Raw genomic sequence first — 16133 nt, forward strand, 5'->3', positions numbered from 1 at the left:
ATTCGTTTCCATGGTGTAAGGGGTGGGTAGAGTCAATTTAGGTATCCTGTCATTATCTTCGTGGCAGTACATTCTGTCTAGGTCGTACCTTCCACCACAATAGCGATCAGCCTCTTAAACGTCAATCATAAAACCGATTTCGAACCCTGCTTGACGCCACATTACAACCAAAAGAAAAGCGCTGTGAAATGAATTCGGGTTTCAAGACCAAGCCCCTTGTTTCTCCTTCCTCCACTCCAGCTTCTCTGCCAGCATCTCCCAGCTAACCTGCCCATCAACACGGCCGACGCCCTTCAGCCCCGCTGTTAGGAACGCAACAAGGTGGTTAAATTGGTTTTGGATATCATTCAAGCGCTGGGTGTACTGTGTGTCATTCAGAGGCGTGTGGCGAAGAGTAGATTCCTTCTCTGGATCATCGTTCTCATCTCCGTCATCGGAGGCATCGTTTTCTCCGTCGAAATCGTCATCGGTATCATCCTCGTTGCCATAGGAATACTCGTAGCGCGTTTTTCGGGGTGTGGGTGTTAAGCCTGCCCTGAGAGCCTTGAAGATTGGCTGCCTGCGCGGTGTCTGTGCGAGGTCGAAGGTGTTCTGATGTAGGTGGTGAGATCGCGCTATGTGAAGGTCGGCGAAGGCGATACAGAGATCAAGGAGTGTGAGGGTTGCTTGGTGGAGCGGATTGAGGTTAGAGGAAAGAAGGCATTGCTCTTCTAATGAGTCCATGTACGAGCGATGTGCGGCGATCATGGCGTCAACATCGCCAGCTGTCGAGAGGGATTTGCAAAGTGAGTCTGTGGTAGAAGAAATGACAAAGTCTGTGAGATGGCTGTAGAGGGTATTGAGGAACCAGAGCATGTTATGGCGGAGGGCATAGCTGAGCGTCTTTCCTCTCGAGTCTGTGTTTGGCTCGTCGGTTCCAAGGTGGGAGTATCGGAGACGTTGTTTGACGATTGTATGCTTAGCCCGGCGAATCTGCATGAGGAATGTTGAGATACGCTGGTAAGCGGCTATTCCATCCTTGGTGATAATGTTGGCGACAGGCCAGGGGAGAGTGTAGTCGAAGGAGAGACTATCGAGGATCTTCACAGATCGTGGGCGGGTCGAACTGCTGGCATTTTTGTTGGATCGCACGATCACACGAGTTGGATCGATGAGTAGCATGGAGCTGAATGCACTTTGGGCAAGCTCTGTAAGTAGAAATCGATCACTCCATCCACCCTTTCCTCGATCAATCAGTTCAAAAATTTTGGCATCGATCGGGCCGATCATACTCATGTCTTTGCAAAGATAGATATGCTCCAAGGCTTGAAGGGATATCCATAACCCGCATCGCTCGTCTAGTTCATTTCGCAGCATAGTAGACGTAAATGCGTGGTGCTCGTTGATGGCGTTGGTAAGAGCAGATTCGAGCAATGCATAAAATGGAAGGCAGACTGAGGATGGCTCAGGAGTGAGAATATCCTCGAAAGACAGCGTGGTGTTCGCTGGGGATTCAATGTCTTGAGCTGCATTCAGCTGATTCAAAAAGACCATGCTTTTCCCGGTGATGAAGATCCTGTCAGCGAAGGGCCGTATAAACCTTGGTGTGTTCGCAGACTCAGATTGTTTCTCGAGCGTGTACCAATCATGCCATAAAGTCCGCAAGTCAGGCTTGTCGCAATTCTCCCTGACAAAGAATACATGCGCAGATGATTCCAATTGACCTGTATTCATCCAACGACGAATTGGCCGAGCGTATGTTTCGAAGCAGCGGAAGAAAATGCGAACAAGGACGGCATAATTCTCATCATCCCCTGCCGCTTGAGTGTTGCACACCAAGCCATACAGCAGATCAAGGCACCGAACAGCGCTGTCTGTGGTCCCGCTTTCGAGGTTAGAGATAAGATCCGCTAGGAGCACGAGCAGTGTCGACTCGCGATGGACATCGTCAGACAATTGTAAAAGGCTAACAGCGAAGTTAGAGCGTTGATCGAGATATCGAGACTGCAGATCTGAGAGAAATTTGTCGAACTCAGATAAGTGGTTCTCGACGCTGCGACGAAATGTCTGCATGTAAGTATTCGTCTGTGGTGATTTTGTGAAGCGCCTCAGTATGTCGACCTTGGTCCCGCACAAGCTTATGGAGCGCAGTAAAGAAGAGAGGGCAGCAGGCGACAAATGTGCGAGCGTGTATCTGCGGTCCAACTCGACTTGCCCGTCCAGCCGCCAGAATAGTGAGGTTGGTAGGCCTTGTAGCATGAATATCGTCTCTCTTGCAAGCTGAAGTTCAGTGAGAACACGAGAAGACCCCCTCTCGTCCTCAGTCACGTCCTGAACATTATCCTCTCTCCAGAACTGAGCGCTTTGGATGGATTTTACCAGATCTTCATCCTCCCCTGAGGAGAAGACATCGTCCGGAATCACGTAGTCGTCGTCTGGGGCTATCGATGTTCGAGTGACACTTCGGCCAATCTGAGAATCGCTGGATATCGATGATACATCATCATCTTCAGACGAACCAGCACCATAGTCGACGCTTTCCCATATATCCTCGTCGCAATATGCAGTCCCTGACGCATCCAAATCCGTCCAAGAGAGCTGCTGGTCGACTGTCTCGGCATCGGCCTTTGCGATCCGTTCGACCCTTGAAAGCTGGGCCGGTCGATCCGCAAGCTGTAGTAGAAGGGAGAGGACTTCAGGAAACAGTGCGCCGCGATGCCCATCTAACTCAGTTAGTCGTAATTGAAGAGCGTCCGCCAAGTCGTCTCGGCTAAGGACTCTGAACTTTTCTTGAAGCCCGTCTAGTTGTTTCGCTACAGCAAACTGGTCGGTACGTCCATACAATGAAGACTTCAGCGTGTCGTCCACGCGCCGTTTCAGGACCCGATAACGAGGATTGTCCTGTAGAGATTCGTTAGCGGGAATTTCATACTATGAAAGACGCGCGTACCTTGCCCACATTCGCGACGGTAGCGATCAAACGCTCCGTGAGGCTCAGACCATCGGTATCAGCCATTGTGCAACTTGAGCAAAGACAGCATCAAAGGTGCAACAGGAAGAGGCTTACAGCGCCCCATCGCGCGTAAAAAGGCAGAAATAAAGTTGATGACAGAGAGAGGGAGCCGGAGAGTGGCCCCGGGGCAGTTGACGTGTTGCCCGATTTGTTAAGGCTATTGCCACACTAGTCCCGATCGGGCCAAGGCGGCGTCGAGTCTCAAAAGGACAATTCGAGACTCTGGCGACTTTCTCCCTCCTCGACGATTCTCAGCGCCGCTGTCGTTTCTCCCGAGGCCGTCAATATGGCTGTCGCTAGACCTATTCGCATGCTCTCGGCAGCATGTGTCGTTCTTGTCATCTTCCTGGTGTTCCAGATGAACAGAGGACCTTCGTATGTCGGCACGGGGTCAGGCCCGTACAATGGCATGCAGGCCGATCCTCTTAAAGAGAGTATGTCCTCCTTTCGCTCTCGTTCCGGCTATCGTGAATATAACAGCTTTCATTATGCTAACACTGCCGTCCTCGCGCTCCAGTTACCGGTGAACCCGAAGGCTATTTGTGGCGCGCCGACGAACACGACTATGCTCCTGACAGCACCGACTCCGCCCGGACCAACGCGGCTATCATCTCCCTCGTACGAAACGAAGAATTGGACGACCTGATTCCGACTATTCGCGATCTAGAGAGGACATGGAACCACAAGTTCAATTACCCCTGGATCTTCCTCAATGACAAGCCATTCACCGAAGAGTTTAAGAAGCGGACTAGGGCGGAGATCAAAGCCAGAGTTCAATTTGGTAATATACCATGATCCGTTTGCTTGCGGACTCGACTGACGCGTCTACAGAACTGATACCGGCGGATCATTGGGCGGTGCCAAAATGGATTGACATGGATCTTTTCAAAGACGCCGCGGAAGAACTAAAAGAGAAGGGGCTACAGTACGCCGACAAGATCTCATATCACCAAATGTGCCGCTGGAATAGTGGAATGTTCTACAAGCACCCTGCATTGGAGACATACCGCTACTACTGGCGCGTGGAACCCAAGGTTCAGTTCTTTTGCGATGTCGATTACGATGTGTTCCGCTTCATGGAGGACCGCAACCAAACCTACGGCTTCACGATCAACCTCTTCGACGCTCCCGAGAGTATCCCGAGCCTGTGGCCCACGACGCAGGAATTCCTCGCCGCGAACCCCTCCTACCTCTCTGAGAACAACATGATGGCCTGGTTGACCGATGATCAACTCCGGCCTGACCATACCCGCGAGGCCAACGGGTACTCGACCTGCCATTTCTGGTCCAACTTCGAAATCGGTGATATGGACTTCTTCCGCGGCGACAAATACTCTGCCTACTTTGATTATCTGGACAAGGCTGGCGGCTTCTTCTACGAGAGATGGGGCGATGCGCCGGTGCATTCGATTGGGTTAGGATTATTAGAGGATGCCAGCAAGGTTCATTGGTACGTCATCGACCACTATGACATTTATACACACATACTGACAGAAATTAGGTTCCGCGACATTGGATACCGTCACATCCCCTACTTCAACTGCCCCAACTCGCCCAAATGCTCCGCCTGCACGCCTGGAAAGTTCTACGACGGCGAGCCCTTCCTCGCGAAAGAGGACTGCCGACCAAGCTACTTCAAGCACGTCGGAACCCATTAATCTCTTCCCTTAAATACCTCGCATTATCCCCTGAAGCAGTGGAGGCTCAAAGTATCACTACCCCTCCTTTGCACGATTGGACTGCCACGATGATAGTCACTCGCGTTCATACATACTGCATCCTTAGGACTCACGACCTTGCATTACTTGAAAATTCCTATAACAATTCGGTGGCGTTTTTTGACTTGTCTTGTCTTGACTTCTACTAACCTACTTCATTTAACTTAACCCTACACAAATGTTTCTTGTATTCCCGAGGTCTATATCTCACCATCTTCTTTGAATACTTCTTCACCTTTTTTGCTGTTGACTCCACATATCTTCTTCACCCAATTCTTCATTGTACTGGTTAATGGGTTATACAAAGGATAAAGGTTGCGTACCGGCTTGCTTTACTTCTGTGTGTATATTGGTTTGTCCTTCTAATGCCCCAATTCTTCTCTGCTGCTGCTTCTCGCCTGGAGCAAAATCCAAGCTGTGCATCTTTCGCCCACATCCGTATCAAGTACGCAGGATAGGAGAACAAATTGATAGAACAATATGTCTTTATAAGAGATCTTTAGAAGTACAACAGCTGCTCAAAGGGAAGTAGAAAGCGAGGTCAGATCAGGGTCAAAGTAACTTCGTCGTAGCTGGTATAGAAAAATCTCCTCAACGTCCACCCGCTCTCAATAATGGATAAACAAGACAACAGCAACAGTAGTGGTAGCGGCAACGACAACAACTCTTCCAAACTGCATTCTAGAGCATGAGTACGGTATGTATACAGCTTTCACATCTCGTCGACCGGAGGATCGGATCGCGGGAATGATGTTACAATGGAATTTATGCAGGGTTTCTTTAAGGCGCATCTCTCCCATGTATTTCGTCTATTCCTGCTCGGGGTAGAGTTCCTCCCGCAGGGCGACGCCCAGCTCCTGGCGGAGACCCTCGAGGGCTTCGAGGTATTGCTTGTACTGATCCTGGTTCTCGACCTTGGCCTTGATGCCTGTTTCATCTAGTGTAAGTATAGTGCTTTTCGACAGAGGGGTGGAGGGAAGGGAAACGGGATGGATGCGCACCCTCGAAGATTCGGACAGCGGTGGGGAAGTCGTTGACGCGGCGGGCGGCCCGCAGAGCAGCAGAGAGGACCTCAACGGAGGGGACAAGATCGTAAGCGAAGCAGTTGTTGAGGTTACGCTGGATGATAGCGACGAGGATTAGCACTGCTGATACCCGATGCCTCATACGATGACGACACGATCTGTGTTGTTTGTCCGGAGGGTATTGACTCACCTGGAGCTCGAAAACATCCTGCACACCATCGAATTCCTTCTCGAATCTATCATTTGGGCGAACGTCAGCGGGGATTGGCAACGATTTCGGAGGACCCGAATGGGGGGTGCAGAGAGCCAGGGTGTTGTAGCAGCCCCCATTCCCGCCCCTGCGATCGACGATCACGTCGTCTGGCCGGTGCCAGGTGGACTCAATGGCTCCCGGATAGATATGGCATACCTAGCAGAGAACTCCTCGTATGTCTCGTCGTCGTGCTGGCCGGAGCGGAGCTTCATTGAGGTGCTGAAGGCCGGGCGACCGAGGGACCACGCAGCGGGAGCCTGCACCCGAGCCCGGGGCAATTGGGTAGCTCTGAAGAGGCCGGAAGGGCGGACGGCGCGCGTCGCAAGACGGAAGACGGAGATGGGAGCCATGGCGAAGAGGAAGTGGATGGGTGAGGTGGAGGCAGCGAATTGACGAGGGTGGGAAGTCGGGGCGAGATGTTGACGAAGTTCGAGTTGAAGGTTGAGCCGGCGGCGCTAGGTTTTTTGCGGGCGGGTGGTGTGAGGTCGTGCTGCCTCAGGCAATCCAGTAGCTGGGAGCCTGTCGATGCCTGAGTAATTCGCGGCTTTCCGTTCGAGCCCGACAATTATTGCCTGAGGCATCACGGATGATTTCTATCTGGAGTCTGTGATTGGCAGCGGTCATAGTCAGGTTGGACATCTATTCTGATTGGTTGAAAGCCGGATCAGAGCCCTCTGGTCAGAGTTAATAATTGCTGGTCGCCTTGACTTCGAGTCGATGGGTTACACACATGCCCTCTTCTCAGAGCATACTTGGGAACAGTCTGTGGGTTGGGCACCTTTTGTGCAACGAGTACAGCCTCACCTAGATAACAATTTGACAAGTCCCAAGGCGTGATCCAATATATATATTGATGGCCGTATGCTGCAGTCCTGCAGCCTTCCCTCATGTACAACCTTACACTCAGTCTATCTGGTATACATGTACCTCCGTAGTCTGAAGTGTAAGGTCTGGTTAAAACCAGCAGCCTCGGCAACACAGCATCAACAAAGCCATTCTAATCATTGATTAGAGTAGGATTGAAGCAAGGTTGGGCTTCTCCCACAAACTGGGATATCCATCATGGAGATTAAGTTCGACATCCGATTGGCCAATTTTGGGATAACATAAACGATGCCAATCTTAAACAGGCAGAGGAGCAGCCAACAAGGTTATTCTCACATGTGAAGGTTGATACCTCAATTGACGACTCCAGAGCGCGTGCCCCCTTCCCCATGTCGAGGATACTACTTTTCTAAACATGTCAATTACTCCGTGTGTGTTGTTGCCAGCATGACTTGAACTCCGCTCAGATTCATTTTACAGTGAGCCAATGGATGCATCGAGGTGTTCTCCAAAATAATGAAGCCGAGTCACGGGCGCACATGATTTCCGGCCCCTTTCCCGGCGACGCTAAACCCGATACGGCTGCTCTGCGGACGCGCCGGAGGCAGAGCAACCAAAAAAGACACGCTGATCGACAGGTTCAGTTTCTCCTGGCTCCTCAACCTTCTTTTTTCTTTCCCTCAACCACTTCGCTTCTTGCTGGAAAGAGTCCTCTGCCACTGGGGCCCTTCTTTCCCTTTTTTGCTTCCTTCAATCCCTTCTGCCCTTCTGTCCTTTTGCCCTTCTTCATCGCTTTTAATTTGTTCCCCTTTAATCGCGATTTCGCCTGGTCAGCAACGGAAAAAATCGAAAAGCCCTTTCCTGCATTCTTCGCCTGGTCAGCTCCTTTCCCCGGCGCAATTCTCTCTCCTTGTGCGCCTGTGCAGCCATACACGCTCTAGATCCTCGATATAATCGCAGCCATGGACCTCCTACAGAAAATCCCCAAGCCGACCATCGAGCGGCCATTTGGCATCGAATTATGGCCCATCTTCGACAAGGCCTACGAGGTCGTCATGGGCTATCCCGCCAGCGAATTCCGCTTCGTTGAGGGTGTGACGCCCATGTCCACTTTGCGCGAGACTTCCATCATGCTTGTCGCCTACTACGTGATCATCTTCGGTGGTCGAGAGGTGATGAAGAATCGCCCAGCATTCAAGCTCAACGCCCTGTTCATGATCCACAACTTTATCTTGACCGCCGTCAGCGCTATTCTTCTCGCTCTTTTCGTCGAGCAGCTTCTGCCTACTCTCTGGAACCACGGTGTCTTCTACGCTATTTGCGACCACGATGGTGGCTGGACTCAGCCCCTGATTGTCCTGTACTATGTGAGTGCACCATTTCTGCGATATGGAGCGACAACGCGAAAACTAACACTGGCAACAGCTCAACTACCTGAACAAGTACCTCGAATTCCTCGACACCGTTTTCCTGTTCCTCAAGAAGAAGCCTCTGACCTTCCTCCACACCTACCACCACGGTGCCACCGCTCTCCTGTGCTATACTCAGCTGATTGGTTTGACTGCCGTCTCATGGGTGCCTATTACCATCAACCTCCTCGTTCACGTTGTCATGTACTGGTACTACTTCCAGAGTGCTCGTGGTATCCGCGTCTGGTGGAAGGAATGGATCACTCGTCTTCAGATCATCCAGTTCGTCATTGATCTTGGTGAGTAACTTAAACCGCGCAGTTTCGTTGAGATTTGCGGCTAACATATGACCATTAGGCTTCGTTTACTTCGCCTCCTATACCTACTTCTCCTCGACCTACTTCCCCTGGGCTCCCAACATGGGCCGCTGCGCTGGTGAGGAATTCGCCGCTTTCGCTGGAATGGCCATCCTTACCTCCTACCTCGTCCTCTTCATCTCCTTCTACATTGTCACCTACAAAAAGGCTGCCAAGTCCGGCCGTCCCCGCCGCAACACCGGAAAGCAAGCTCTCATCGACATGGCCCGCCAAGAGGTGGTTCCCGCTTCTCCCAATGCCAAAGGCAGTGCCAAGTCGAACGGTGCCGCTGTCTCAACCGGACGCTCCAACGGCCCCGTCACTCGCTCCCGCAAAGCCTAAATTCGCCGTTAGGTTAGACAATCATAGAGCATATTCATTGCGTTGAGCAGTTTTATTCGTCTGCGCTGGTCGGCCGCCAATGCTCGGGAAATCAATCTCGAACGGACATAACCATTGATTTTGACGCGCACACCATGTCGCATCCACGAACCAAAGGCGATAAACGGTAAGTTTCTTCTGCGATTGTATTACGGTGCCCAATTATCCTTTTTAATGTATGACCTTGATGACACTGGTCGCCATTGCTCGACGACCAGATGATGCATGTCGCAGCGCAGCTTTGAGCCTCGGTAGGTTTCGAAGCTGGGTCCAGATGTTATGTATGAAGAAGGTTAAGATCTTTTCTGTCGGGAAATGGGTAATCTTGGACTTTTTTCCCTTGAGCTATTTCCCGCTGTATTCTACTGTTGTTTATTCTTGGGGTTCTTTTCGCTTCTTCTGCTGGCTGCAGATCTTTTCATTTTCCCTGTTCTTTTTGACCTTGTTATTATTTATAGATCAGACAACATAAATGTAATCATCATGGCATGCCCTGCTTGCTGTATATAGTGAATGAAAGTTACCACCGTTTCATCCTGGGTCTGACCCCAGAATAATCGTAGTTCCACGAGAACTTGCAGGTGCCTATTATGTCTTTTGCTCGCCACACGGACACGATGACTATCCAGCGAGTGTCTTCCTTGTCACATGTGATCCATGAGGGTGGCGGCCTATGTACATACCAGGTAAGTTAGTAGCACACAACTACCGACAATGGCAGTGGTCCTAGGTAGGATTCTGAGGGGCGGCTTGATATAGACAGCTGGGATGAAGCTCCACCGTCCAATTCGAGGGTAGATATACAAGAATATGATGTGGTCCGAGTGATAAACTCCGAATTCAACCCTCCCTTCACAAGTATGCAATGCTGTACTCTACACCTGTTCCATGCAGTGCAGTGGAAGATATGATATACGATAAGTGCAATGTGGCAGATCAGAATGGCGAAGAGGAGTTCCAATATCGATAGACGATGTCGGCTGAAGCCCTCTTGGCTCGGAGGAAGAACTGCCGTTGGCTATTGCATTTGATATGTATACGCCTTGGGCGATTATATACCAGGTCTTCTCGCAGATAGAGCAGTGCTCCATCACTCCTACGTTATGCGTATCTCGAGTGATTGTTTAGTGAGTCTGTAGTCAGTCTGCTTGGACACTGGCAACGCAGAGGAACGATAATGAAGCTCAACCTGTGGCGACGCCGACAATTTACCATGACCACCAAAGGACGAGGTATCTAGTTGCACAATCGATAACTCCCAGATCGAAAGGACCGTGCTGGCCGTCATAGGAACTGATGCAGGTACTTTCGAACGAAGAACCTTTGTGGCGAACCTCAGAGTCCTTCTCAATACCACAAAGTCCGCACCTGAGATCGGAAGGGAAAGTGGGATTTTGATGAATTGGACCTGCTCTGCCGGTCAAGTCAGGTCCTACGGTCCGGAGAAATTTATACCTAGCAATAAGTATGAAACGACCTTGCCCTCGCTCGCCCGGCATAGAATTCTCGAAAGTGGATAATCAGGCCCCAGGTCAACGAAACTCCGTCGCCTGCTCTGACGAACCTATCCGTATGCCCGAGCGAGGAGAGGGGCGAACCACTCCAGGGTCGAATCGACCAGCATAATCCAGGAAGTTGTAGCTGGGGCCAAGGGAATACTGCTGACGGAGGAGTATCAATCAGTGATGGGAAGACAAACTGAAACCGAGCCAGGAACAGGAGAAATCGGAGAGGACCACTTCAGGAGTCGGAAATCAGGAACGGAAACTTCGAAACAAGGGAGAAGCTTAGTATATGGAGTAGTAACCCGTGACCCTATCTAGGCTGGCAGGTTCGAAGAAAGTTCCTTAAGTCCTTCCGCTAGCGTGACTTGCGGGGCCGGTTAGATATGACATGACATTCGATGACATGATATGTTACGATATGTCGGATATGTATGACCATTCCGGTAAATGTCCGGACTCCGGAGGATCCGAGTGCTGAGAATCAGGTTCTTATTGGAAGCCAGAATGGATGCTTCGTATTGTCGTCGAAGGGGAAGGTTCAATTGACCCCCCACTGGCGGCCCAGTTGGTGATCATTGTTTCAAAGTTTAATATCTGCAGCTTGCCCAAGCAGAAAATGATTTCTCCTGCGTCAATAGTGTTTTGCGTGGGTGGTATTCGGGAGATGATTATGCGGGGATGAGTTGATGTTCGTTTCAAAGGGAGGGGAAAACCGAGGTCAGCTGGGTGATGAGGAGCGAGATTTCCGCCGGCGCAACACAAACGTAGGGCTACAGATTATGCTGTACGAGGTGACACCCAGCTTCGCGTCGGCTCCGAGTGCAGTTCTTGCAGCGGAAGGTCAAGCAAGGCTGGTGTTTGAGAAGTATGAGATGGGCGTTTCACACTAATGGCGAAAGGAGACGAACGAACGAAGTTCGGCAACGGCGATAAGAACGTCACCAGTGACCTGGGGTCTCCATAATCCAAGCGAAGCCGGTTGAATCCCTGTCATGCAGCCTACTATAAAATATCCTCAATCGGCAACAGCTCCGCTCTGGGCATTGTCATGTCGCCAATAGCTGGTCGTCCGTCAGAGCTGATAACTTATTTTGGGAGGAGGGGCTCCCGAATGGAGAGTGTCAGCACTCAGTAAGGCAGTAGGCCAGCAAGCCGGAGAGCATCCGTCATTCTTCACGGAATGTCAGGGTTGTTCGAGCTTCGTGGTTCTGGACCTGTCACACACCATTATGGTGCGCCACGGCGCTTGGGGACTCGCGTTCAAGGGAAGGTTTGCTGACCGCTGCATTGATGGTGGGATTCAGATCAACCTTGATTGTAGTGCTGAGAATAGACTCCCGGATTGGTCGACTCGATATCACAATTTGGAAGGTTAATTTTGATGAGGGGTTATCGAATCTGGGTCGTGAGCCGGGGTTTGGACTTGGACTGGCAGCGAAGACTGCTTCGTCTCATGGTTTTGGGCTGGGACAGTTGGAAAGGAAGGGGCACGGCTGCTTTCATACTCCAAATGTTCTTCACCAAGAAGAAGAGCGTTCATCATCTGAAACACCACGCTGCAAAGCCATGCTGTAGTCGCGGGGCTGGGAGAGCACGGACTGCTCCATGCTGCTCGCATGATCTGGGGTTTTCATCACCACAACTCAGGAGAGGCTGGGACACTAGACCAATAGAATTTACCATAGTGGACGCAAGGGGAGCAAAAGCGAAGCGCCAAAGAAACAGCAAGCAAAGGGGATATAACCCTGCGTGTCGGTGTGTGTATGGGCATAGCGAGGAGCTCTGCAGGAGGAGGCGCATTGCAGCCGGTTTCTGGTGCATAGGCAATGCATTAAGCAGCTTGGATAAGGGCAACAAGCCCAGCCACGCAACAAAGGCTAATTCGTGGCCGAATCAGGTGTCCGCGGGCAGGGAATCGGGGCTGTTTCACACTGCAACCGCTGGGGCGTTCCTGCAGCCGAGTGCAGAACGACGGCCCTGCCCCTCTTTTTTTTTTTTTCTTGTTTTCTTTTGTGGGTTCGTTGGCGACCAAATTTTGGTGTTTGCCTTTCAACTTGGCTTGTGCAAATGATGCCAGAATTTGAGCTCGTATCGCGTCGTTGCAATTTCGCCTTGGAGGGCGGCTCAACTCCTGCGGCGGGAGGAAGGCAGGATCGACTCCTTCGTATGAAGGACGGAATCCGGCAGCAGTAGTGACGAGACGAACTCAGATTCGCTATGTGAAACGATCATTCCGGACCGCGATCGGCGAGTCATGGCTGACTGTAAGGAGGATAGAATCTGCACGGAGCAGGGAGGCAGCGTCTATCCGAGTCTATCGGGAGACGATGGAGGGGAAATTCTCCCATTCGCCGAGCAGGTCAAGCGGCGGGCGTTAGGCGGTTTAAAATAAAGAGCAATGAGTAAAGCTGGAACGTAGCGCAGTGGCCCTGGCGTGTTTGAGGTAAAAATGGGGAAGCGACCGCGGCTTGGCGTTTTCTTTCTTTGATGAGGTTTTGATGTTTTTTTCTTTTTTTTTCCGGTTTCTCTGAGTGTTGGCATCAGACACCGTTTGGGTGAGTTTGTTGAAGCAACATCATCAACTCTCAGGACCATCGACACATGGACCCCACTGACTGGCTGATGGCTGATGCACTGGACAGCTCACCCACTGATACGTCAGAACAAGTTGAAGGGATTTTCAGGTCCGATGCAAGGGTTCGCCATCCTGAGGCAGTCGCGGTCCACAGTGGCCCTCCTGGCGCTGCATGGGCCAGAGCAAGGCGCTCAGCTTACGTCCGTCTCTGCCGGTCTGGACGCGCCGCACGTGTGGAGGAGTGAACATGCCAACCGGAGTGGGACACCCAAGGCTGCTTAATATATTCTGCGGCTTCTTTCCTCTTGCGGCATCGTTCCTCTATCCCCTGGCGTGCGGATTCTTCGTCTTCATATTCTCCCCTTCCTCCCGCGCCTTTTATGCCTCCTGTCACCCCGGTCCTGTCGTGGATGACCGCCACGCCCAATTGACACCCTCCTCTTCTCACCACCCTTCTCTACGATGTACGGCACAGGTTTGCCTCTCGACGTTAGCTACATCACCGAGCCCGCGCTGCCACGGCATTACGAGTCGGACGAGGAGGAAATTTCCGAGTCTGAGACCGGGCACGCCTTCTCTCCTGTCGACTCCCACAAGAGGTCTGGGACCCTCGGCTCGATCATGAGTATAGAGTCGTCGCATTCTGCCATGCTGGATCCCGTGGACAGACCGGCCTATCATCGCCTGCTTTCGCCTTTCCCTTCCACTGGAAAACGATCACGACCTGTATCTATGGACACCGTCAAGCGGAGCAGCACTGCGACCTTTGCGACAGACGCCTGCACCATCTTTGACCATGACGACGACATGATAATTGAACTCCCCTCTCCAAACTCGACGACACCCCTCCAGTCGCCCATCTATTTGCAGCCCGCGGTCTATGTACCGTCCGAACCACTCACATCGCCAAGAAACTCCTTTAGATCTTCTTCCTCCATCTCACTCTACTCTGACGACGAAAGCGATGTCTTTGTGGCCGAAAAGGTCACGTACGTTGAACACGCCAAACCTAATCTAATCCTAATCTCTCCCACTTCAGAGCAGTCCTCCCCACGGGAAGGGTCTGCCTCGCCAGTGTCACTTGATAGCTCAGTCTACTCTAATCACGAAGCCACAAGATCACAGCCTTTGCTCTCTGAGTCTTCTCTGAATGCTCACTCGGCATCTCGGGACTCATCTGACGGCTCAATATACTCTAATGACGACGCTACAAAGTCTCAACCACTTCTGAGCGAAACAAATCTGGATCGAGGCCGCTCAAGACTCCACACCCGACCATCGCGCGGCAAAGTGCAAGGAAGTCTCAGTGCCCTCGACACAATGCAACAATTTGGACCACGCCGGCTTGACATCTGCGAGCCCATGAGCGCATCAGCTGCCGAAGCACCCCACTCAATGTCCTTCCGCGCACGGTCCATGTCTTTCTCTCGTCCCCAGACTCCTGTAGCTGAAAGGCATCGTCGACTGCAAAAGGAACCTCCCACCCCTCGTCCACCATCCGCCCAGAGCTTGGCCACGTTTTCACTATTTCCACAAGGCCAGGCTCAGTCCTACGGATATGCCCGAGACGACTCGCGCAACCGCTCAACCTCCTGCTCGCACTCTGCCGCTAGCTCGGAGTACTCCCTTCCTTCAAGCCAGCCAACCTCTCGCACCGGCAGCCCCAGCCCCTACTGCTCTCCCGTGTACAACCGCAGTCGGTCTGGTTCTATTTACAGTGTGTCCAGCATGTCAACAACGACAGGAAAGCGACCTTCCATGCCTTACCGCGGTTCGATCATTAAGGGATCCGGAATGCTCAGCGGCTACTCTTCCAGCAGCTTGCGAGCCGAGCTTGACAACGGACCCATGGAGCAGCTGGCTGAAGTGCAAGAGCCGAAGTCCAAGACCAAGCGCAAGAAGAGCCTGAAGCAGTTGAAGCCTTTGAAGACGGAGTCGTCGGAGTCATCGACGAAGAGTTTCGTCGACTTTATGCTGCGCGGGAAGCGAAAATCCGTCATCAAAAATTTCTAATGCTTAATACCTTACCTACTTGTCCCACCCCGGCTGCTACAACGAACACAGACGCCTTTGATGATTTGACTCCCTTGTTGCATGAATGTGCGAGTCGCAAGCAAAATATGTTTGTCATTTCGTCTGTTCTCTCTCTCTCCCTCAATTTCTCTCTCGATCTCTCACCGACCAAATACCTGGTGGCGTGGCTGTACATCCTACTTAGCGGTTTGTTTTCTTTTTATATTATTCGGGTGGTTATGTCCTAATTCGTTGTTTCTTACTGTACGATATATTTACCAGGACATTCTGGTCCTTGGCTGGTAGGCGTGGTCCTTCCTTGCCCCCTGACTGAACAGGGAATGAAAGACTTTCTCCAACCTTCAGAATTTTAGTAATGGTGCCTTCTTTGAGCTCAAGGCCTCCTGGCTAAGCTCTCGGAGTAAGGAACCGAGCAAGTACACAGATCACATGCGCACCCCTGGTTCAGTAGCCTCTTGGCACCAGTTTGACATATAGTACTCACCCTATAGGATTCTTAGCCGGAGACCCAGTTCACTTAGCGAGCTTTATCATTTGATGAGATATCAACCATACTTTGTAGAGCTCCCGATTATTTCGTACCTTTCCATTGCAACCAAGGATCTCGATATCCTTTCTCAACATTCCTTGGCTCTAGCCTGTATGCTAGATATTCATCTTAATCCAACCCAATCTTTTTCGATCTATCAACAGGAGCATGACTTTTCCGTGAAGCTAGCTAGCCCCTGATATCTTGTCTCGTAGGTGAGGGCAAATCCAGTGTCATAGTTGTACTCTAGCTCCGTATTTTTCAGATTCGCTGACTTGGTAGATATTTTCTCAACGCCACCTTTGCACATAACACCAGCAATGCCGCAGGCACCGGCACGGGAAGACAATTGCCATCGGTGAAGGCTTGTCAGGAACGCAGAATACGTACATTCAGCATCCAGCCAATCTAGCCTCGCCGAAAACGATGCCTACGCATTCTCGCGATTTCTTCTGGACCACGCCATGAATAGCACACTCGCAGGACAAGGAAGCATGTACTCCGTTAGTAGCTTGGAGGCCTGCATGCGTA

At 51.4% G+C, this 16133-nt stretch overlaps 5 protein-coding genes across 5 annotated transcripts; 3 read left to right on the forward strand and 2 right to left on the reverse strand.

The window, feature by feature from the left end:
* Window position 1: 1 nt before the first annotated feature.
* BJX68DRAFT_276029 (putative gamma-tubulin complex component GCP5) lies at window positions 2-2995 on the reverse strand (the record flags this gene model as incomplete). Its single annotated transcript, XM_071047988.1, has 2 exons — window positions 2-2880; window positions 2930-2995. The coding sequence occupies 2 exons, from the start codon at window positions 2993-2995 to the stop codon at window positions 202-204; spliced, it is 2745 nt and encodes a 914-aa protein (XP_070898705.1). The 3' UTR covers window positions 2-201.
* A 242-nt stretch (window positions 2996-3237) lies between these two features.
* On the forward strand, window positions 3238-4826 carry BJX68DRAFT_97015 (glycosyltransferase family 15 protein). The gene is made up of 4 exons (XM_071050101.1): window positions 3238-3426; window positions 3510-3773; window positions 3824-4442; window positions 4494-4826. The coding sequence occupies exons 1-4, from the start codon at window positions 3279-3281 to the stop codon at window positions 4648-4650; spliced, it is 1188 nt and encodes a 395-aa protein (XP_070898706.1). The 5' UTR covers window positions 3238-3278; the 3' UTR covers window positions 4651-4826.
* Window positions 4827-5189: 363 nt separating this feature from the next.
* Window positions 5190-6420, reverse strand: BJX68DRAFT_97012 (cytochrome c oxidase subunit VI). The gene is made up of 4 exons (XM_071050100.1): window positions 6145-6420; window positions 5926-5971; window positions 5712-5829; window positions 5190-5638 (listed from the first exon to the last, which is right to left on the reverse strand). Exons 1-4 carry the CDS (start codon window positions 6336-6338, stop codon window positions 5520-5522), a joined length of 477 nt encoding a protein of 158 aa, XP_070898707.1. The 5' UTR covers window positions 6339-6420; the 3' UTR covers window positions 5190-5519.
* Window positions 6421-7445: 1025 nt separating this feature from the next.
* BJX68DRAFT_237864 (elongation of very long chain fatty acids protein) lies at window positions 7446-9493 on the forward strand. The gene is made up of 3 exons (XM_071040258.1): window positions 7446-8180; window positions 8239-8521; window positions 8580-9493. The coding sequence occupies exons 1-3, from the start codon at window positions 7776-7778 to the stop codon at window positions 8918-8920; spliced, it is 1029 nt and encodes a 342-aa protein (XP_070898708.1). The 5' UTR covers window positions 7446-7775; the 3' UTR covers window positions 8921-9493.
* A 3793-nt stretch (window positions 9494-13286) lies between these two features.
* On the forward strand, window positions 13287-15315 carry BJX68DRAFT_276032 (uncharacterized protein; the record flags this gene model as incomplete). Its single annotated transcript, XM_071047989.1, has 3 exons — window positions 13287-13514; window positions 13571-14028; window positions 14128-15315. 3 exons carry the CDS (start codon window positions 13287-13289, stop codon window positions 15050-15052), a joined length of 1611 nt encoding a protein of 536 aa, XP_070898709.1. The 3' UTR covers window positions 15053-15315.
* Between the last annotated feature and the right edge of the window lie 818 nt (window positions 15316-16133).

The sequence above is a fragment of the Aspergillus pseudodeflectus genome (genome assembly GCF_044049435.1).
Source record: "Aspergillus pseudodeflectus strain CBS 756.74 chromosome Unknown BJX68scaffold_23, whole genome shotgun sequence".
Classification (NCBI taxonomy): domain Eukaryota; kingdom Fungi; phylum Ascomycota; class Eurotiomycetes; order Eurotiales; family Aspergillaceae; genus Aspergillus; species Aspergillus pseudodeflectus.